The sequence below is a fragment of the Piliocolobus tephrosceles genome, chromosome 19, assembly GCF_002776525.5.
Source record: "Piliocolobus tephrosceles isolate RC106 chromosome 19, ASM277652v3, whole genome shotgun sequence".
NCBI lineage: Eukaryota > Metazoa > Chordata > Mammalia > Primates > Cercopithecidae > Piliocolobus > Piliocolobus tephrosceles.
In genome coordinates this window covers 33,917,773-33,938,669 of record NC_045452.1, presented here as the reverse complement: position 1 = coordinate 33,938,669, position 20,897 = coordinate 33,917,773, and the positions used below count along the sequence as shown (strand labels likewise).

The following is a 20,897-nucleotide window of genomic DNA, read 5'->3' as shown; positions in this document are numbered from 1 at the left end:
CTCTGAGCGTTCCGGGTCAGAGGGGGAGCAGGGGCTGGGGGCCACTGCCTCAGTGCTTCTGGCATGGGGTCCTGGCCTGGAATCCCAGTCCAGAGACTCAGCAGCCCTGCTTGGGCAGAGCGTAGCGGAGCACATGGGGAACCCTGCAGACACTGCACACTGCCTCTCTGTCCTCACGGAGCCTCGGGCTGCTGCAGGGTCATGGGAAAGAAGTTGAAAATCCTTGGGTGCTGGAACCCTCGGGTGCTGGGTACCTTGATTCCAAGGCTGGTGCCTTCTTTCCTTCTGCGAGAGTGAGGGGTGGGAGACAGAACCGGCCAGAGGCTGGGAAGCCCGCATAGGGGAGGGCAGGAGGGCGGGAGCCTAGCTAGCCCCACCTCCAGGCACAAAGGCCCTCCCGCTGCCCTCGGCTCCAGCGGCACAGCCCCGATGGCTCCCGACCCCAGCGGCTGCCGCGTCCTGCTGCTGCTCTTCTGCTGCCTGGCAGCTGCTCAGGCTGACTTGCTGAACCTGAACTGGCTTTGGTTCAATAATAAGGACACCAGCCAAGCAGCTGCCACGATCCCTGAGCCCCAGGGGCTCCTGCCTGTGCAGCCCACAGCAGACACCACCACGCACGTGGTCCCCCAGGATGGTTCCACGGAGCCAGCGACAGCCCCTGGCAGCCCTGAGCCGCCTTCAGAGCTGCTGGAGGACAGCCAGGGCACCCCCACTTCTGCCGAGAGCCCGGACACGCCAGAGGAGAATATTGCCGGTGTGGGAGCCAAGATCCTGAACGTGGCCCAGGGCATCCGGAGCTTTGTCCAGCTGTGGAATGGCACTGTGCCCACTGAGAGCTTGGCCCGGGCGGAAACGCTGGTTGTCGAGGCTCCTGTGGGCCCCCTCGCCCTCCCTGGGCCTTCCAGCACCCCCCGGGAGAATGGGACCACTCTGTGGCCCAGCCATGGCACTCCCAGCTCTCCGGGCACCCACAAGACCGAGGCCGGCACCCTGCCTGCACCCACCCCATCGCCTCCCTCCCTGGGCAGGCCCTGGGCGCCACTCACGGGGCCCTCAGTGCCACCACCGTCCTCAGGTAGAGCTTCTCTCTCCTCCTCGCTGGGCGGGGCCCCTGCCTGGGGAAGCCTGCAGGACCTGGACAGCCAAGGACTCTCGCCCACCGCAGCCGCTCCCAGCCAGCAGCTCCAACGCCCTGACGTCCGCCTGCGCACACCACTTCTGCACCCCCTGGTGACGGGCTCCCTGGGCGTGCACGCGGCCCCCTCTGCCTTCTCCTCGGGGCTCCCGGGCGCACTGTCTCAGGTCGCAGTTACCACTTTAATCGGGGACAGCGGTGCTTGGGTCTCCCATGCGGCTAACTCTGCGGGGCTGGGTCTTGCTAATAACTCTGCCCTGCTCGGGGCTGACCCTGAGGCCCCCGCCGGTCGCTGCCTACCCCTGCCGCCCTCCCTGCCGGTCTGTGGCCGCCTGGGCATCTCGCGCTCCTGGCTGCCCAACCACCTCCACCACGAGAGCGGCGAGCAGGTGCAGGCCGCAGCGCGGGTGTGGGAGGGCCTGCTGCGGACGCACTGCCACCCCTTCCTCTCCTGGTTCTTCTGCCTGCTCCTGGCCCCACCGTGCGGCAGGGTCCCGCTGCCCGCCCCGCCACCCTGCCGCCAGTTCTGCGAGGTCCTGCAGGACACGTGCTGGAGCCACCTGAGTGGGGGCCGGCTGCCTGTCGCCTGTGCCTCGCTCCCAACCCAGGAGGACGGGTACTGTGTGTTCATTGGGCCGGCTGCAGGTAACTGGCCGGCCCCGCTCTCCCCACCCTTTTCTTTTTGCCTTGCCAGGTAAGCGTGGTCAGGGCTGACATGAGCCTGGTACAGGTTCCCCCCACACTGAGTCTCTACGGTCAGGGGCCCGTGGCCCTCGGGAGGCGGGAGAGCTGGGAGTGAGGCATCCTGTGCAGGAAGGAGGCCGGCGTCTGGACGGGAAGAGGGTGGATGAACCACAGCCGATGTGTCCTGGGGCTTCCTGGGCATTTAGTCCTCAGTACAGTCCCGTGATACCCTGCTATGCCCGGAGTCACAGAGAGGAAACTGAGGCGTGGGGCAGTGGCGTGACTCACCCCAGGGAGCCGGGATTCCCACTCAGGTGCGGCTGCATCGACCTTGCCCCAGTCACTAAGCTGCACAGTTGAACCCGCTTCCTGGGAGCCTTAGCCTGCTCAGGCCAGGGGTGCTGCCATGTGGACAGTGCAGAGACCCTCACCAGGGTGGGGACCAGGGAGGTCCGCAGGGCCTGTCCTGAGAGGGAGCCTTTCCTGTCCCCCTCCCCATCATGAAGCACACAGCCTCCCTGCCACAGTGGGGGCCGCTCCTGGGCCCAGGGGACGTTGCCCCATCGCCACATGGCCTGGCCCTGTTGCTGGCTGGGCAGTTGGGGGTCAGGAAGAGGAGGGAAGGGGGAACTCTTTAACCTCCCGGGGGCAGGGGCAGCCCAGGAAGGACCCCAGCAGCTCCCTCCCCTGTGTCTGGGGGTAGACAGGGCCCCTGAGCTGTGCCTGCCCCATTCAGGTTCTGCCTGCTGTGTGCACCTGGCAGCCTTGGCCCAGAGGCCCCGTCCCCACAGGGCGAGGTGCTCTGTCCTCTTCTGCTGTCCTCCCCAAAGTGCCGAGGGGACGCAGCCTTGGTCTTTGCCCCGTGGGCTTTGGGACAGGGTTGGTGGGGGTTAGCAGCTGTGCCGGACCTGGAGGTGGGGGACCTGCAGTGGAAATTTTAGTGGACGCCCACCTGCCAGGCTCCGTGAGGGATGACGAGCGTGGTGATTCCCCTCGAGTTTCAGGCCAGTGATCATTTCTCTCAGCAAAGCCCAGAGCCTCTGCAGACCCTGTGTGGAGCCTGGGGTGTGCCCGGGGGGCCACAGGCAGGGCAGGGACAAGTGCTGACAACAGGTGGTCCCAGGAGCAAAGCCCACGTGGGCTGGAATGGAGGGGCAGGCAGGAAGGGAGGGAGGGCTGCAGTGGGGCATGGCTGAGCCTGAGGCAGGTACAGGAACTGTGCTGGGGGACGTGGTGTGTGCAGGCGTGGGGGCCCTTGTGGATGCGCCCCGGAAGCGTAGGGCTGGAGCTCTCCTGTGGCAGGGGCTGTGCCCATGGCTGTTGGCATCTCGGGGCTTCGATGGTACCCCCAGGGCAGCCGGCACTGCCACAAGCAGCCAAATTCGTGGGTCCCACTCATGCTCCATCCCTGGAACACCCAAATGCCAAGCAAGCACCAGCCGCCTTGCAGGCAACCCCCCTAGGGCCACACCCCACCTGGCAACTGGTGGCCAAGCCCTGTTCCCCACCCAACGTGTGGGTAGGGCAGCACTTCAGGGGCCGTCCTGCCTTGAGAGACCCTAGTCCAGTGTCCTGGAGCCCCGGGAGGCTCAAGCACAGCCCACCTTGTCCTCGGAGGCAGACAGGACAGCGGCGGGCTGGGAGGGCTGCAGCATGTGGGAAGGGAAACGCCAGGCCCCGAGACTGTCTGGGATCAGCTGAGCACTCTGAGCAAGCGTCGGCCTCAGGGAAGGTGCTGATCTCCTGGGAGTCGGTGCTCAGCTGCATGGCTTGGGGGCTGGGGTCTGAGTGGGGCTATGAGGGCGAGGAATTTCTGTAATTGCAGCTGGCCCGGTTGGTGGCACAGCCCGAAGGGGACTTTTCACTGAGCACTGGACAGCTTGATAGTGTCCCCATGTGAGGGAGGCAGTGTCCCGCGCAGGGTCCTGGAGGTCTCCATTGGCATTCGTGGCCTACGTTGCCTCTGGCCAGAGGTGGGCCTCCGGCTTCATCATGGAGTCCCTTCCCAGGTGTGGCCTGGCCCGGAGAGTCCTGCCCCGTCTTTTGGCCTGTCAGCTCCTCCCCAGCCCAGGCTTCTCTTGGGTGAGCCCCCACTCCTGCCGGGCCCCCGTGTTGGGCTGGACACTCGCAGCCCTGGGTGAGGGGCAAGAGGAGGAGGGGGAGCCTAGCTCCCCATGTTGGTGCCTGACCCCTCGGGGCAGGCTGTGAGGCCCTGGAAGTGGGGGTGCTGGGCTATGATCCTGGCACCAGAACAGAGCCCTCGAGGCCCACAGAGGGCCCTGGCTGCATCTCCAGGCCATGGGGTCAGGGAGTATGAGCCCCTGAGGGGAGGGGAGCTGGCGGGGTCCTGCTGCCTCCTGCCTGGCTCCATCTCCAACGCCCTCTCCACCTGGTCCTGGGCACTGCCCTGTGTGTCCACCCCCCCGGCACACCTCGAGGAGAGCGTGGGGGACAGTGTGGCCATGCTGGGGCGTGGGGGCACTCAAAGGGAGGGTGCACCCTGTGGTCAGCACGCAGGCAGGGACCCTGTGGAGGGTTTTGGCGTGTTGTGGGCTTGTCCCTCAGACCCACAAGGAAGGGAGTGAGGCCCCCACACAGGGGAGGGCCGGAGTGGGGTAGGGAGGCTCCCCCACTGCAGGTGCCAAGAGTGAGTGAACAGGGCTTGGGCTGCCGGGGACACTGCCTCCAGGAAGCCCCCCTGGGCTGTCTCAGTGGGACTCTATGAGTGACACGCGGAGCTCAGGCCACAAGGGCTGTGGGAGTGTCACCCCACGACAGCAATGGGTGCCTGGCCCTCTGGACTCTGCTCTCTACGCCCCTCCTGAGCTCTCGCAAACCCTGGCCCCTCAGACTGTAGCAGAGGCAGGTGATGTTTCCAAGGAGTCCTACAGGCAAGCGTCTTCTGACCTGGGAGGTGGGTATTGTTCCTGTTTACAGTTGAGAAACTGAGGCCTAGGAAGGACAGACACGTGTGCCTGCCACGAGTGTGGCAGCAAGAAGGGAGCCTTGAGGAGGGCCCCGCAGCCTGGCCCCAGAGCGCTCTTCAGCATTGCAGCAGATGCAGGACAAGCAAGCCCCCAGCCGGGGAGCACCAGGAGACCAGCAGCGTCCACCCTCGTGGTACAAGCCATCTGATGAGGGGCAGGGACCAGTGCTGGGATGGACGATGCCTATGCATAGAGTGGGGCGCACCTGGGCACAGCTGCCACCGGGGTGCTTGGGAAGCAGGTCCACACACACGCCGGCCAGGTCACTCATCTCCAATGTACGAGTCCCATGATCTTGGCAAGTGGTGCACAGGTCCCTGGGCTGGGGCTTGCTCTACCTCCACCCCCATCGCTGGACATTCGGAGGTCGATGGGAGGCCACGGGAGTGCACGTGGAGATCACGTCATCGTGATGGCCCTGAGGGGCTGCTCCTTTCTTGCTGCTCCCTACCCTGTGGGCCAGCCACTGGTGCACAAGTGTGCTTACACGGTGCCTACCTCTTGCTCCTTTAGTCAAATGCAGAACTTGAGAAAATTGATTTGCTTGACATTTCCGTGTAACTTTGGTTTAAGAAGGAGAGAAGACCACTCCATGAGAAACAGCTCATTCTTATCTCTCACCGCTTGGCAACCTGCAAATATTTTTTCGATGATGCTGGCTAAGCTTCTCATAAATTCTCCATGTCTCTCAGATGCACCAAGAGTGACTCAGCATTTAACTCCTACTGGAGTGTCAAGGGCCCAGTGCATTGGGTTCAGTTGTCTGTGGGTACAAGATCTTGTGTGATTCTGAACCAGGCACAGACGGAATGAAAAGCACAGCACTCCAAACACGGCTCCCTGCAGGTCCTTACATATATTTGGGTTTTGTAGATATCTAAAGTCAAGCTAGTGGACATCTCTCACTTCAACCAGTTACCGTTGTGAGTGTGGTGAGAACACTTAAGATCTACTCAAGTTTGAAGTGTCATATGCAGTACAGTGTTCTAGCTGTAATCACCATGTGTACATTAGACCTCTGGAACTTACGCCTCCTGCATAACTGAAACTTTGTATCCTTCAACCCACAGTCATATTTCCTCCTCTCCGTGGGCTGGCCTGGGCTGTGCCCTGTTAGCATTCCCAGATAAACAACAGCTAAGGGAGTTAATTGCCACTGGACCTTCCCTGCAGGAAATGGTCTGGTAGTCCAACAGGTGAAATGAAAGGACACTACTTAGTAACAGTAAGTCAAGGAGGCCCCCATTGCCTATGCACAGAGTGGGGTGGCAGCTGTGCCCCATTGCACCCCACTCTGTGCATGGGCACCATCTGTCCTGGCACCGGTCACTACCCCCCATCAGATGGCCTGCACCATTAGGGTGGATGCCTGCTGGTCTCATGGTGCCCCCCTGCTGGGCCCTTGCTTGTCCTACATCTGCTGCAATGCTGAAGGGCACTCTGGAGCCAGGCTGCTGGGCCCCCTTCGAGGGTCCCTTCTTGCTAGCCATATCTGTGGCACACACACATATTTGTCCTTTCTAGACCTCAGCCCCTGACAACCACCATTCTACTCTGCTCCTATGAATATGACCTTTTTAGATACCACATATAAGTAAGATCATGCAGTATTTGCTTCTGTGCCTGTCATTTCTTGTAGTTTAATATTCTCCAGGTTCATTCATAAAAAGTGCAGTTATAAACTGTTGTTGCAATACCAGCTTTTATAATTGCCCATGTATTTACCTTTATTGAAATCTTCATTTCTTCATGTAACTTGTTGTTATTGACTAGTGTCCATTCATTTCACCTGCTGGACTACCTGGACCATTTCCTGCAGGGCAGGTCTAGTGGCAATTAACTCCCTTAGCTTTTGTTTATCTGGGAATGCCAATTTCTCCTTCACTTTTGAAGGACAGTTTTGCTGAATATAGGACTCTTGGTTAACAATTTTTTTTTTCTTTTAGTACATTGAATATATTGGTCCACTGCCTTTTGGCTTCCAAAGTTTCTGTGAGAAATCTGGTGATAATCTTATTAAAAAGCCTTGTATGTGATCAGTTGTTTTTCTCTTGCTGCTTTCAAGATTCTCTGTTTTTAAAAGTTTTATCATAATGTACCTTGGTGTGAGTCTCTTTGAGTTCATCTTACTTGCAGTTCCCTGAGCTTCTTAACTGTTTATATTCATGTCTCCCTACAAATTTGAGACGTTTTCAGCCATTATTTCTTCAGATGGTCTCTCTGCACCTTTCTTTTTCTCTTCTGTTTGCAGCTTCCACAGCATGCATGCTTCCTTGTCTCTTGATGGTGGCCACATGCCGCTTAGGCTCTTTTCACCTTTCATTTATCTTTTGTCTTTGATAATTTCCATTATCCTATCTTCAAGCTCATTGATTTATTATTCTATCTGCCCGAATCACCTTCAGATTCCTCTAGTGATGTTTTCAAATTCAACTATTGTACTTTTCAGTTCTATAATTTCTTTCTGGTTTCTTTCAAGGTTTTTATATTGATATTTCCATTTTGTTCATACGTCACTTTCTTGACTTTCTCCACACCTTCCTTTAGTTCTTTGAGCATCTTTAAGACAGTTGTTTTAAAGTCTTTGTCTAGTAGATCTGCCATCAGGTCTTTTACAGGGAGAGCTTCTGTTGATTTATTTTTCTCCTTTTAATGTGCTATACTTTCTTATCACTTTGTGTGCCTTGTGACTTTGTGTTAAAAAGTGAACATTTGAACTCAGTAATGTAGCTCTGGAAGTAAATACTCAACCTTCACCAGTGTTCACTGCTTTTTGTTCCTTTAAAAAAAATTTTTGTCTCTGTGCCAAAGATCTCCCTGAGGTGTGAACTTCAGGTCTTCTTGGGTCTTTTCTGAGCCTGTCCCTTTCCCTGGGTGTGTGCAGCCACTTTCTAATTTTACTCTTACATGCTGCTGTTTTTCAATGTCCTGTTCTTTCATGTTTGGCTCCCAAAGGAGGAACAAGATAAGAATGAGGAAGAAAAAATAGTGCCAACCATCTAAATCCCCTTGAAGTCACTTCATCTGGAAGGGGGAACTTGCAACAACAGAGGGAGTGTAAAACAACGGCCCCACCTCACTGTCTGCACCTCTGTGTTCCCAAGCAACCTGATCAGAGCACAGGTTCTTGATGTCTGCAGGACAGAGTCCTTTTTGCCATCCTGTTTCCCACAAGCTGTGTGGCCACTGCTCCAGGAACTTGTGCATGGCACCTGCTATGGGAATGGGGGTGGGGGATGGATGTACAGCTGCTGTTGTGCCAAGAGCTGGGGTTCAGCTAAATTAACCATCTGTTACTGTTCAAACCTTCCTCTGGACATTGCAAACTTTCAGTAGACTCCAGAGTTCCAAAAGAGTTCTAAGACAAATTCTGTCCATGCACTTGTTAATTAGTTGGGAAGATGGATTCCTGGTGCTTTCCATCTGCCATTTCCCAGAGTACTCCAGAGTCATTTTCAAACATGTTTCTTTCTGTCAAATAATCAGGTCTTGGCCGGGTGTGGTGGCTTATGCCTGTAATCCCAGCACTTTGGGATACCAAGGCGTGTGGATCGCCTGAGGTGGGAAGTTCGAGACCAGCCTGACCAACATGATGGAGAAACCCCGCCTCTACTAAAAATACAAAATTAGCCAGGCGTAGTGGTGCGTTTCTGTAATCCTAGCTACTCAGGAGGCTGAGGCAGGAGAATTGCTTGAAGCTAGGAGGTGAAGGCTGTGGTGAGCTGAGATCACGCCAGTGTACTCCAGCCTGGGCAACAAGAGTGAAACTCCATCTCAAAAAACAGAAAAGAAAAGAAATCAAGTCTTGAGGCATCATCATTGTTATATCATGTGCAGGTGTCTATCCTGGATGCCACCCAGCTACGCCAAGTGCAGGGAGAAACTCCCTATGGGCAGCGTGGCTGGGTCCAGAGCTCAGAGGCTGGAGCTCTGAGAACTGGGCTGGAGCCCAACCATGGTGGAAGCCTCTAGCTCTGGGTAAGAGACACATATCTGTAGGGGCAGAGTGACTACATTTCCAGGTTGCCCAGCCCTCAGGAGTGGCGCAATGCCCGGGCCCTGGGGCAGAGGTGGATCCCACAGTCCCTCAGTGGAAGCTCCAAAGCCTGCCGTTTTCTTCTCTTCCTCTTCCTGGGATGGGATTTGGGGAATGAGATCTTCCTGGTGGGCTGGAGTCTGTCCCAGAAGTCAACAGCTCACCCTGGGGCCGCAAGACACCCTTAGATAAGGTAGACCCTCAGCAAGACTCCAGCCACACATGAGAGGACGGGACACAGCTCCTGAGTCCCACTCCCCGCGGCCGCCTGCCCCCATGGGTTTGTACCGATTTGCATATAAGTGTGTAGCTTCCTATTGGCGACTGTAAGAAGTTGCCACAAATTCAGTAACTTAAACCAGCACAGCTGTCTTATCTTTCCGTTCTGGAGGTCAGAGTCTGAAACCAGTTCACTGAGTTGAAACCAAGGTGTTGTCAGGGCTGGGTCCCTCTGGGGCCCTGGAGGAGAATCCGTTTTCTTGACTTTTCCAGCTTCTAGAGGCTGCTGCTTTCCTTCGCTCAAAGCCCCTTCTTCCCCCTTCAGAGCCAACAGTGTTGGGCAAGTCCTCATGGTGCCGTCTTTTGTCCTTCGATTTTAAGGCTTTGTGTGGTTAGATGTGGATCATCTCCCATCTCCAGGTCCACAGTCTGAGTTCCAGCTGCAGCATCCCTTTGCCACGTAAAATTATGCTTGTGGGTTCCAGCTGTTGTGCCGTGGACATCCTTGGGGCCATGGTTCGGCCCACCACAGTTTGCCCATGTGCATGGCTGCACATATGTGCATATGCATGGGAGTCTTACTTTGCATAAATGGGATTGCCCTGTGTCTGCAAGTTCCTCTTTCCTTTATCCCGCATCTCAGGAGGCTCCCTAACTCCAGGGAGATGCCCTGGCTCTTTGTGTGGTTCTGGTCTTTTCCTCAGCCCCTCCTGACCGAAGCACCTGCAGGTATTTCTGCCTCTCTGTATAACAGATGGCCCTGCAGAACCTGCTCAGCCCTGACTGGTGGGTTCATCGCGCAGACTCACTGTTGTTTGTCGGACACCAGCTGAGCTGCCCCGCGTGGGCCTGATGTGGGTTTTGGGTCAGCGCTGACAGTGGAGAGACTGGATGTTGTAAATGTGTCCGAGTGTCAGCAGGAGGTCTCCACCCAGGACGGCCGATTCTTAGGTTGTTTTTAGCCCTTCCCTGGGGCTCTGCAGCCTTGGGCATTGGTGGAAGTGTTTGTTCGGAGGCTGTTTTTCTTTGATGCCACGATGTCCCCCCAGGCACTTCACCATGTCAGTGCCATGGTGTGATGGAGTGGTGGTGGCGGGTTGATGCCCCCGGGCAGTTCACTACGTCAGTGCCATGGTGTGGTGGAGGGATGATGGTGGCGGGTTGATGCCCCCGGGCACTTCACTGTGTAAGTGCTGCAGTGTGATGGGGCAATGATGATGACGCACTCTTCAAGCTCTGGATCAGGTTCCGGAGGCTCTGTGTGAGTCTTACTGAGGTGGTTATTTTCTCTCTTCACAGGAAAGTGGGCTGAGCGAGGAGCCTTAGGGTCTGTCATTGGCAGCGACTCCCTCGCCTGCAGGTGCACAGTGGTTCTGGCTCAGCAGACCCTACAGGGCTGTCAGGGCGCGTCGTCCCCTCTGTCCGCCAAATGGCTCCGGCTCGGGTCCTTTCGGCCGATGTCAGTGTTGCAGTGCTCACTCTCACAGCCATTTACCTGCTGTTTTTCCGTTAGCCTTTGGTGTTACTTTAGCTAACGTTTTTGACAAGGTGGAGCTGGATTTTTCTTGCTGTCGCTGTTTTTCATCCACTGCTTGCCTTGTGCCCACCAATGTGGTCTGCATGTCCTGTGCCCCGGGCGCCAAAACCACCGGTTCACCGGCACCTGCCCTGCCCTCTCGTGCCACTGTGGTCACTGACTGCAGGTTCTGGCTTTTGTCCTTCTTCTGCCTCTTTTGTATCAGTTGTGACGTCTCTGTTTAACAAGAGTCCTGCACATGTGTGCTTGAAATGGAGGCTTCCAGGGTCCCTGAAAGCTTTCACAGAACCACTGACGTGGCCTCCACTTGCTGGCAGGGACCTGGGCAGCCGTGCAGATGCCACACAGATCTCCAGGGCACTTGGTCCTGGGAGTCACAGGGCAGCTTTTGTGGCCACACCCCGAGGTCTCAGCTACCATGGCATGGATGCTGTGGGTTTTGGACTTCGAGGTCACGGCCTGGGGATGCCGCAGCCCAGCTGCCCTTGGCCCCCACAGCCGCTGTGTGTTTGGATTTCTGAACAGGCCCAGGTGGAGCTGAAGGACAGGCTGTGCTGGCTCCCCTGGCCTGAGGGAAACGTCCCGTCTCAGGGCCATTTTCTCTCGGAGCACCCATGAGATTGCTTTGATTTCTAGTTTGCATCAAACCCGGTGTCTCGGAAACTGTTGGGCCTCTGAATGCTGAACTGGATATTGATTTCTAGTTTGCATCAAACCCTGTGTCTTGGAAGCTGTTGGGCCTCTGAGTGCTGAACTGGATGTTGTCTGAGCAACGTGAAACCCACCACTAGGCTTCCCGGACTCGGCTCGCCCCACGCAGGCAGGAGCAGCCCTGGCTCTGCAGGACGGGAGGCGGCTGTGTGGGAGGGCAGGGGGCTGGCCAGGCAGCCTTGGATCTTGTCCTCAGGAGCCCTTCAAAGGGGCGGCAGAGACTCCAGGCCCCGTGCCCCAGGGAGTCAGGCTGGGCTGGTTCTGGGGAGCGGCTGGAGCGCCTGGTGCTGACGGGCATCCGTGGAGTGCACGTGTCTGAGGGTCTCTGAGGGGTCTGCCCTTTTCTTCGGGGCCACAGTGGCCATGAGGGATGCAGGATGCCGGGTGTGGCCCTCGAGGACTGACCTGGCTGGAGCCCACTCCCTCGTGGGTGAACGCTGCTCTGGGTGGAGAGCCCAGTTTGGGGAGAAGGGAGGGTCTTGTCCCCTGTGAGGATGGGACTCACAGGGGACCCCCAGTCAGGCTGTGTCAGGGTGAGGCTGAGGAGTGAGGGTCCTGGAAAGTCCCACTTCTGGGAGGGGGCGCTTTGGCTCAGAGGCTGCTGCCGTGGAAGGGATAGAGTCCCCGGCCGCCTAAGATGAGGGACCCAAGGGGAGGGGCGGGGACCTCCTGCACTGTGAGAACAGCGGAGAGTCCTAGCCAGAGGTCCCTGCTGTTCTCCTGTGGGGAGGATGCTGGCTGCGCCATTTGTCCTGGGCTTGTTTAAAGGGGCCTTTGTTAACACACACAGGCCTCCAGAACCATCCACACTTCTGGCTGGCCTGATTCCTGAGGAGGAAATGGTCTTTAATGAGGCAAGCGCCTTGATCCAAGGTGAGGTGACCCAGCAGGAGGGGCCAGCCCACTACACCCGGGAAGGCCGAGCTCTCGAAGTGGGGTTCAGGCACTTGCTGTTTGACTCCAGGACATCTGAGACAGCTGGGCCCGCACCTCGGGGAGTGGAGGCTGCGCCATTCTCTGCCCTTCCAGCATCTTGGGGCTGGGCGTTTGGAAGCTGACTTCTGAAGGGAACCCCCAGGAGCTTTGTGGAGAGGAGACGGGACAGCGTTGGAAAGGGCTTTGCTGTCACTGGGGTCCCTGGGGCCGCCTGCGTAGCGTGCTGGTGCCTTCCAGCCCAGGGAGGTGGCAGCTGCCACATCTTGCTTTCCCAATGAATGTCGGAATGTTCTAGGAAGGGTGGCGGGAGGTTTCTCCAAGGTGAACTCGGGGCCAGCTGGGCGACTGCCAGGGCATCTGGCCCCCAGGCCGAGAGTCCTATTTCCTGATCTTAGCACAGCCCCGGTGTGGACATGTGGGGCCTGGGCACTTCTTATAAGAAAGGATCATTGTAACAGCTGCCATCTGGGTAGACGGCAGCCTCTGTCTGAGGGGGAGATGACTGCTGGCCCCAGAGCCCAGGCTCAGCCTGTCGGGACCCCTCTGCCCCAGCCTCGGGGTGCAGGCGCCAGACCAGGCTGCTGTCCACAGAGCCCATTGTCCACTCTGCGCCTGGCCCTGCTTCCAGTCGGCACGAGGGTAGGGCCCACAGGGAGTCCAGGCCGCCATGCCGCCTCATGCTGGAGTCAGGGCCTCGTGGGGGCAGCGATGGCGCTGGAGGTGCCCACGGCGTGTGCCAGGGGCCGGGGTCTGCACTCTAGTTTCCGTTGGTTCTGTGTTCTGTGAGCTCTTTGGAGATACTGCTTCCCTCGTGATGTCCAGGCTCAGCACTTCTTCCCTTGTGTCTTGTCCCAGGTCAGCCTGGCCCAGCCGCAGGGCCCCCAGCCCACAGGTACACGCACACATGCACACAGGTGCTCGCCCCGCCTTCCTCAGGACGCCTGGGCATCAGCAGCCCCTTCCCACAGGAGAGCTCGACTAGGAGCCAGCCCGCCGCACAGGCATCCCGGAGTAACCGTTACACTCTGTCGGAAGCAGACCGTGTCCGGTCTGTCTGGGGCCTCGCGGTCACGGGAGTAGGGCGTTGGGGCAAGTCCCTGGCCCAGACTGTGGCAGCAAAGTCCGTGCTCTGCCTGGCATGGCAGGTGTGCTGGGAAGTCACTCTGAGCAGGGTCTGTCCTTGAGTGGGTGCTGCCCCCTCCCGTGGGCAGGAAACGAGGTGTGAGAACTCCGGGCACTGGGGCTGCGTCCTGGCAGGTCCGCAGAGAGGGATGGACAGGGCTCCTTCTGACCCTGGGCTACTGAGTTGAAGTGAGGTCAAGCTCCGCCTGGGCAGGAATGAGTGGAGTGAGTCACCCAGCGCTGTGGGGCATTTGCAGGGAGCAGCGGGGCTGGTGAGACTGTGGCACGTTGGCAGGTACATCAGGCATGCGGCCCCTCCAAGGGGTGACTGAGGCCCTGAGAGGAATCAGCACGGTGGGGTGGGGAGACACTACTTGTCCTTGCCACATGAGGCACCTCGCCCAGCGGGTGAGCCGGCGCTGGGTGAAATCCCACACGGTGCCTCTCAGACGCCACGCGGACCCCCAGCCGAGGCAGCCACTCTGGGCGAGGCCCCATAGCCGAGGCTTTGAAGAACATTGGGACGTGGAGTCAGCCTCCTTCCTTCCCTGCAGTGGAGCTGTGGCTTCACAGTGGGGGCCACGCTGGGTTGCCCGCCTGGGCTGCTCCAGCAGGGGCAGAGTGGGTGGGCGGGGCACAGGGCTGCCAGCCCCAGCCCCTCACAGCTCCTTGCTTCGGCAGGGGTGCCGGCCAGTCCCTGGTTCCTTCTCCCCACTGGCTGTGCCTATCCCTGCTGAAAGCAGGGAAGAGGGGACCTGTGGACACCATGTCCCCTGCAGGCAGGTTTCTGCATGGAGCGCGCCCGTCGTTTGGGAATGAGTGAACCAGGGTGGCCGTTGGGTGGCCATTGGGTGGCTGAGCCCAGGGCATCAGGGCAGGCTGTCAGGCACGTGGAAAGCCCTCTCAGACTCAGTTTCCCCTTTGTGCCCCTGCCTGGCCGCCTCTCCAGGCCGCATCGGTGGCCCATGGTTCTGTCCTGCACAGCCACCTCACCAGCTGTCTTTCTTTTTGCAGAGAGCGTCGGTGAGGAGGTGGGGCTGCTGCAGCTCCTTGGGGACCCTCCGCCCCAGCAAATCACCCAGACGGATGACCCCGACGTCGGGCTGGCCTACGTCTTTGGGCCAGATGCCAACAGTGGCCAAGTGGCCCGGTACCACTTCCCCAGCCTCTTCTTCCGTGACTTCTCGCTGCTGTTCCACATCCAGCCGGCCACGGAGGGCCCAGGGGTGCTGTTTGCCATCACGGACGCGGCACAGGCAGTGGTCTCACTGGGCGTGAAGCTCTCTGGGGTGCGGGATGGGCACCAGGACATCTCCCTGCTCTACACAGAGCCAGGCGCAGGCCAGACCCACACAGCTGCCAGCTTCCGGCTCCCTGCCTTCGTCGGCCAGTGGACACACTTAGCACTCAGTGTGGAGGGTGGCTACGTGGCCCTCTACGTGGACTGTGAGGAGTTCCAGAGAATGCCGCTTGCTCGGTCCTCACGGGGTCTGGAGCTGGAGCCTGGCGCCGGGCTCTTCGTGGCTCAGGCAGGAGGAGCGGACCCTGACAAGTTCCAGGTAACCCCCACTGTGCTGTTGCCGGGGAGCTGGAGCAGCCAGGGTAGGGTGGGGTGGAGGTGGCCACTGGGACAGGGACAGAGCTGCAGCCTGAAGAGGAGAGCCCCACCCCAGCTGTGGTCAGCCCCGGCCTCTGGTGCAGGCCTCCCAGGTTCTTGGCCAGCCTGGCTGGGGTAGCATTCACTTTCTTGGCTCTCTGGCTCCTGTGCCCCTAGGAAGAGTTGCCCTGGGCTTCTGTGGTTTCTCTGAGACCCCAAAGCCCAGCCTAGGAGGGCCCCATTTGAACGACATTGTAACTAGACATCCACCCCAGCTATGGCCCCGTGACCCAGAGACACCCCCAGGCCTGTGCCAAGCCCCGTGGTGAACTGGGGCTCCTGACCTCTGACCGGCCGCTTGGGTGAGTGGGGACCGAGTCTGGGCCCAGCCACAAGCCTCGGGGCCCCATGCAGAATGAAAGCTGGGGTCCTTGTTGAAAACGATGAATGATCCAAAGCTGGCGGCAGTAGGGTGTCGGTCCCGGCAGGGTTCTCCTGTGGTGACTCCACACCGGCTGGGACCAGGGGCTCAGGGCGGCCCTGCAGGTCAGCACCTTTAGCAAGGGGGTGGCAGCCCCAGGCCTGTGAGAATCCACTTCGGAGCACGTAGTGGGATCCCCCAGCCGTGATGGCGTATGGCCATCTCCACCTGAGTCTCCGGGAAGTCCCTCCAATGTGCCTTCATGTCTTGGGGCTGGGGGAGCGGACAGAGCCCTAAAGCCATGTGGGGTCTATGTCCAAAGCCCCTGCATTTCTGGGAACCTTTGGCTGGGAACAGCCATGTGGGTGACCTCAGCTGGCACTGTCTCCCAAGTCCCTGAATTCTAACATTCAAGCTGGCCTGCAGCTGGGACGCCCCTGCCCTGGCGGGCCACAGGGGACAGAAGGTTAACTATTGCCCTGGCAAGGGCTGTTTGTTTGAAGTTGTTCTAAGTCCTGGTGTCTGGGGGTTCTGAAAGCTGACCTTTCACCTTTGGCAGGAACTTTTAACCCTCAGAGCTCAGGAGCCGCTAGGACGTTGACACCAAACTGGGCCTCTTTGTTTTCCTCTTGATCACAAACATGATTGCCGGGAAAGAATTCAGAGTCACCCCCTCCTGTGAGAGGGAATTTGTTGTGTGAATCCCCAGCCATTTCTTGGTGGAATAAAGTCGCCCACAAGTGCTGTACATCTTTAACGCTGTAAGGAAAAGCGGCCAAGTGCCGAGAGCTTGGGTACGTGGGTGCGCAGCTGTGCCCGATGGTGCTGCGGAGAGCCGGGCCGCGGCCCTGCAGGGAAGGCCTCATCGGCGAAGTCCCACTTCCCAGTTAGATGTGTAGGAAAAGCGGGTCTGGGTGTTTGATTTTGTATTTCTTGGACTGTTAGTGAGGACAGACTTTCATGTTGTCACTTGGTTATTGTCTATATTTCTTCCTTTGTGACTGACTGGTTTATGTTCTCTGTGTTTTTCGATGGGCCCAACTCTCATTGATTTATACAAACTCCTTACATGTAAAAGAAACTGCTCTTTGGTGCTGCACGCTGCAGACTTTATTTCCACCTTGTCATTTTTTTTTTTTTTTTTTTTGACCATTGGGATTTGATGTATGGTTTTTTGGGGGTTTTTTGTTTTGTTTGTTTTAGATGGAGTCTCGCTCTGTTGCCCAGGTTGGAGTGCGGGGTGATCTTGGTTCACTGCAACCTCCACCTCCTGGGTTCATGTGATTCTCCTGCCTCAGCCTCCCAAGTAGCTGGGATTACAGGCACCGACCACCATACCTGGCTAATTTTTGTATTTTTAGTAGAGATGGGGTTTTACCATATTGGTCAGGCTGGTCTCGCGCTCCTGACCTCAGGTGATCCATCTGCCTAAGCCTCTCAAAGTGCTGGGATGACAGGCGTGAGCCACTGCGCCCGGCTGGGATTTGATGTGCTTATGTGGCAAAATCTGGCCTGGAGAAGATACCATGATTTACAACAGCCCAGTGAAACCTTGGAAGGTCAGAGAGCTGGAATAGGAAGGAGCTAGAGGGCCCTGGGTCGGGCCCTGGGCTGGGGCCCTGCTGGGCGTGGGTGGCACGCGGCAGGCTGTGTGCTGCTGGGCCTGGGTGGCGCGCCATGGGCCGTGTGCTGCTGGGCGTGGGTGGCGCGCCACGGGCTGTGTACTGCTGGGCGTGGGTGGCGCGCCGCGGGCCGTGTGCTGAAGGCTGTGTTGGTTGATGTCTGTGTCAGGTCCCTGCAGGCCTCAGGTGTCAGGAACTTTCTCTTTGGGTCTTAGATGAGATTCCAGCTGGGGAGAGGAGAAGCACGCTTGTGTGGTAGAGAAGAAGGTGGAATTGTTCAGCACAAGATTTTCTCAGACTTCTGGATTGAGATTCTTGGGAAAGAAACATTCAAGTTGTATGACTCATCATTTTTGGCAGAAACAAGCACAGAGCTTTGGGAGCAGGGAGGAAACCGAGGCTTCCTCCTCCTCAGACTCTCCACGAGGCTGCAGTGCCCCCAGCGCTGCCACAGATGGTGCCTGGGACCCCCGGCCTCGGCGGCGTCCGACAGAGCCCTCTGGAGCGTTGGTTGTGTTTGGCGGCGTAAGAGTCCTGGGGCGTTGTTGGTCTTTTCAGGTTCACTTTCTTGAGTCTTTGTCAGTGGCCGTCTCCCGGGAAATCATGCACCCCCCAAGCTGTGCTGTTACCGTGAACGTCATTTCCAGCTGTGTCCTGATTTCCAGGGCGCTGAGGCTGCAGCATGTCGGGAAGCATTTTACATGCTTTTCCCTAACAGAATTCCTGTGATCCCTGTTTCGGGTGTCTCCAGATTTCATAACTTTCAGTCCTAAGTCCCTTAAATATTTGCAATGGGCCTGTGGCTTTTGCACTAGTGCCGTCTGCCCCACCCCTGGAGCCAGTGGCCACCACAGGCTCAGAGCCTCTCTGCCCTCTGTAGCTGCCCCTGACCCAGGCACCCTGTAGCCCTGTGCAGAAGGCGTTGGTGCCCTCGGGAGCACCCTCAGGAGAGCGCTGTGGCTGGAGAGCATGGCGGCCACCTGTCAGGGTTGTCAGGGCCTTACAGGCCTCTCTGGACGGTGCATGTCTGCGTGGGGATGGATGTCAGGAATGCCCAGCCCCTCCCCCACACCAAGACCACCTAAGATGCACTCTTGGCACCCCCCTGCCCGGGCTGCCCCAGGGCTAGAATGCAACCCCAGCTCCTTCCCCGGGCATGACCTGGGGGCTCTTGAATGTGAAGGCTGCTGCCCCGCCCCCACGCAGCAGGTCCTGGTGGACGGTGGACCCTGGACCCCGCAGTGCTGCCCCTGGCCTACCCGGGGCGCTGTAGGCAATGCCCCTCCCCTGCAATGTGACGCCGAGAACCGCTGGTGCGTTCTGTGGGAAACCCGTGCACACCCAGGGTGCTCATGGGGTCCACATGCCCCATGCATGAACTCACACACGCATACATACATGATCTCATGTTTGCACACACGTGTCCACGGAGATGCATGGTCTCATGCACATGTGCCCCCATACACTCAGCACTCACACCCCATCCTGCAGGCTCAGGCCCCACTCCTGAGCCACCTGCCTGGGCTTCGGGGCCCAGCTGGCGTGGGGAGCCCCAGGCTCCACCTGGCCTCACTTGGCTCTGAAATCTAGGCCAGGATGCAGAACGTGCAGTGTGGCCAGTGGAGCCCCTGGTCCTGTGCACAGCCCCCAGCTGGCAGCCCCTCTTCCTGCCAAAGCCCCTCCCAGTGTCCTCTCCCCTGATGAGCTGCTCGCTTGAGGCTTAGGACGTTGCGCCCTCCTGTGTCCCTGCCCAGCGTCCCCAGCCTGCGTCTCACGAGACACTGCCGGCCACGCCAGGACCCGAGAGGGCAGGGGCAGGCACCCTGGCACTCAGCCCAGGACTGAGGATGCCGGAGGGAGCGATGGGTGGGTGGGGGGATGAGTGAGATCGGCTCCAGATGGAATGGGCGCAGAGATCCAGGAAACTTCCCCACACCTGCGGCGTTTTGGTCCTTGGCTTCTGGGTTTTGCTTTTTATGAAAAGGTAAAGTTCAAAGAAAGCAAAGCCGTGGTGCTGCCTTGGTTGGTCCAAATCGGGAGATGAGGCCGCCTGGGGCTTGTGTAAAGCTCCCAGGACTTGGGGTTGGGGGACTTGACCTGCAGCCCCTCGAGTCTGCCCCTCTCTCCCAGGCCTTGGATCGAGCCACGCCCACTGTGCTTCTAAACCCATAGCACTCAGGTGGCCCAGCAGCCACCTTGGATGAGCCGAGTCTGAGGGAGCAGCCTCCGCCCAGCCGGGTGCTTTCCACACGAAAGTGCCCAGGACCCCCCTGGGTCTCACCACGTCTTCCTACCGTAAGGCGTACTGCACCCCCAGGAGGCTGCCCGAGACCCCTTCCCTCCCCGAGACGCTCCTGCCCCCTGTGGGCCGCCGAAATCTGGAGCTCAGGCAGTGCCGGGGTTGCCGCTGCTGCCTCAGGACCGCTGGTGACCCCTTTCTCTGTCTGCATTTAGGGGATGATCGCTGAGCTGAAGGTGCGCAAGGACCCCCAGGTGGGCCCCATGCACTGCCTGGACGAGGAAGGCGATGACTCAGATGGGGTGAGTGACAGCCGGGACCCAGGCGGGATCTCCCTCAACCCCTGGCATGCGGAGTTCAGGGCCAAGGGGCTGTGACAGGAAAAGTCCCAAAAGATGCCACTTTGGGTACCGGGAAGCTGCGATACCATTTCTGTGCTCTCCTGTAACACCTCGGAGCCCTTCCTTGCCCTAAACTTTCCTACATAAAAACAAATACAAAGCAGAAAATAAACACCAGAAACCACCCTCCATGGCAGCTGGTGAGACGGAGGATGTGAGGCAGCTCAGCAAAGTGTGTGTGTGTGTGTGTGTGTGGTGTCTGTGTCTTGTGTGGTGTGTGTGTGTGTAGTATAGGTGTGGTGTGTCTGTGTTGTGTGTGGTATGTGTCTCTGTGTGTCTCTGTGTGGTGTGTCTGTGTCTTTATGTGGGTATGTGGTGTGTCTTTGCTGTGTCTGTGTGTCTGTGTGTGTCTGTGTGTGTGTGTGGTGTGTCTCTGTGGTGTGTCTGTCTTGGGTGTTGTGTATGGATGTGTGCATGTCTGTTTTTGTGTGTGTATGTCTGTGTGGTGTGTGTGTCTTATGTGTTGTATCTGCATGTCTGTGGTGTGTCTGTGTGTGTGTGGTGTGTCTCTGTGTGTGGTGTGTCTCTGTGTCTGTCTTGTGGGTTGTGTGTGGATGTGTTCATGTCTGTGTTTTTGTGTGTGTATATCTGTGTGATGTGTCTGTCTTGTGTGCGTATGTGGTGTGTGTCTCTGTGTGTGTCTCTGCGTGGTGTGTCTGTCTTGTGTGTGTGGGTGTGTGGTGTGTCTCTGTGTGGTGTGTCTTGTGTGTCGTGTGTGTGGTGTGTCTGTGTGTGTGTAGTGCGTCTCTGGTGTCTCTGTGTGGTGTGTCTCTGTGTGGTGTGTCTGTCTTGTGTGCAGGTGTGTGGTGTGTCTGCATGTCTGTGGTGTGTGTGTGTTTAGTGTGTCTGTGGTGTGTCTATGTGTGGTGTGTCTGTGGTGTGTCTCTGTGGTGTGTCTGTGTTGGGTGTTTTGTGTGGATATGGTGTCTCTGTGTGTCTGTGGTGTGGCTCTGTGGTGTGTGTGTGGATGCGTGCATGTCTGTGTGTATGTCTGTGGTGTGTGTCTCTGTCTTGTGTGTTGTGTCTGTATGTCTGCATGGTGTATGTGTTTCTGTGTCTGTGTGTTGTATGGCGTGTGTGTTGCTGGGGTGTGTGGAATCTCGTGTGTGTGTGTCTCTGTGTACCTGTGTGTTGGGGTGTGTGTCGGTGGGGTGTGTGTTGGTGGGGTGTGTGGAATCTCTGTGTGGTGTGTGTCTCTGTGTGTTGTGTCGCGTGTGTATTGGGGTGTGTGGAATCTTGTGTGTGTGTCT

General features: G+C 58.1%; 1 protein-coding gene across 1 annotated transcript in view; it reads left to right on the top strand.

Annotated features, from left to right (window-relative positions):
- The first annotated feature begins 426 nt into the window (after positions 1-426).
- COL18A1 (collagen type XVIII alpha 1 chain) overlaps positions 427-20,897 on the top strand; it is a 54,565-nt gene continuing 34,094 nt past the window's right edge. Inside the window, exons 1-3 of the mRNA XM_026447429.2 lie at positions 427-1,780; positions 14,382-14,926; positions 19,462-19,548. Coding sequence (XP_026303214.1) covers positions 430-1,780; positions 14,382-14,926; positions 19,462-19,548 — 1,983 coding nt within the window. The 5' untranslated portion in view covers positions 427-429. The remainder of the gene's footprint in view (positions 1,781-14,381; positions 14,927-19,461; positions 19,549-20,897) is intronic.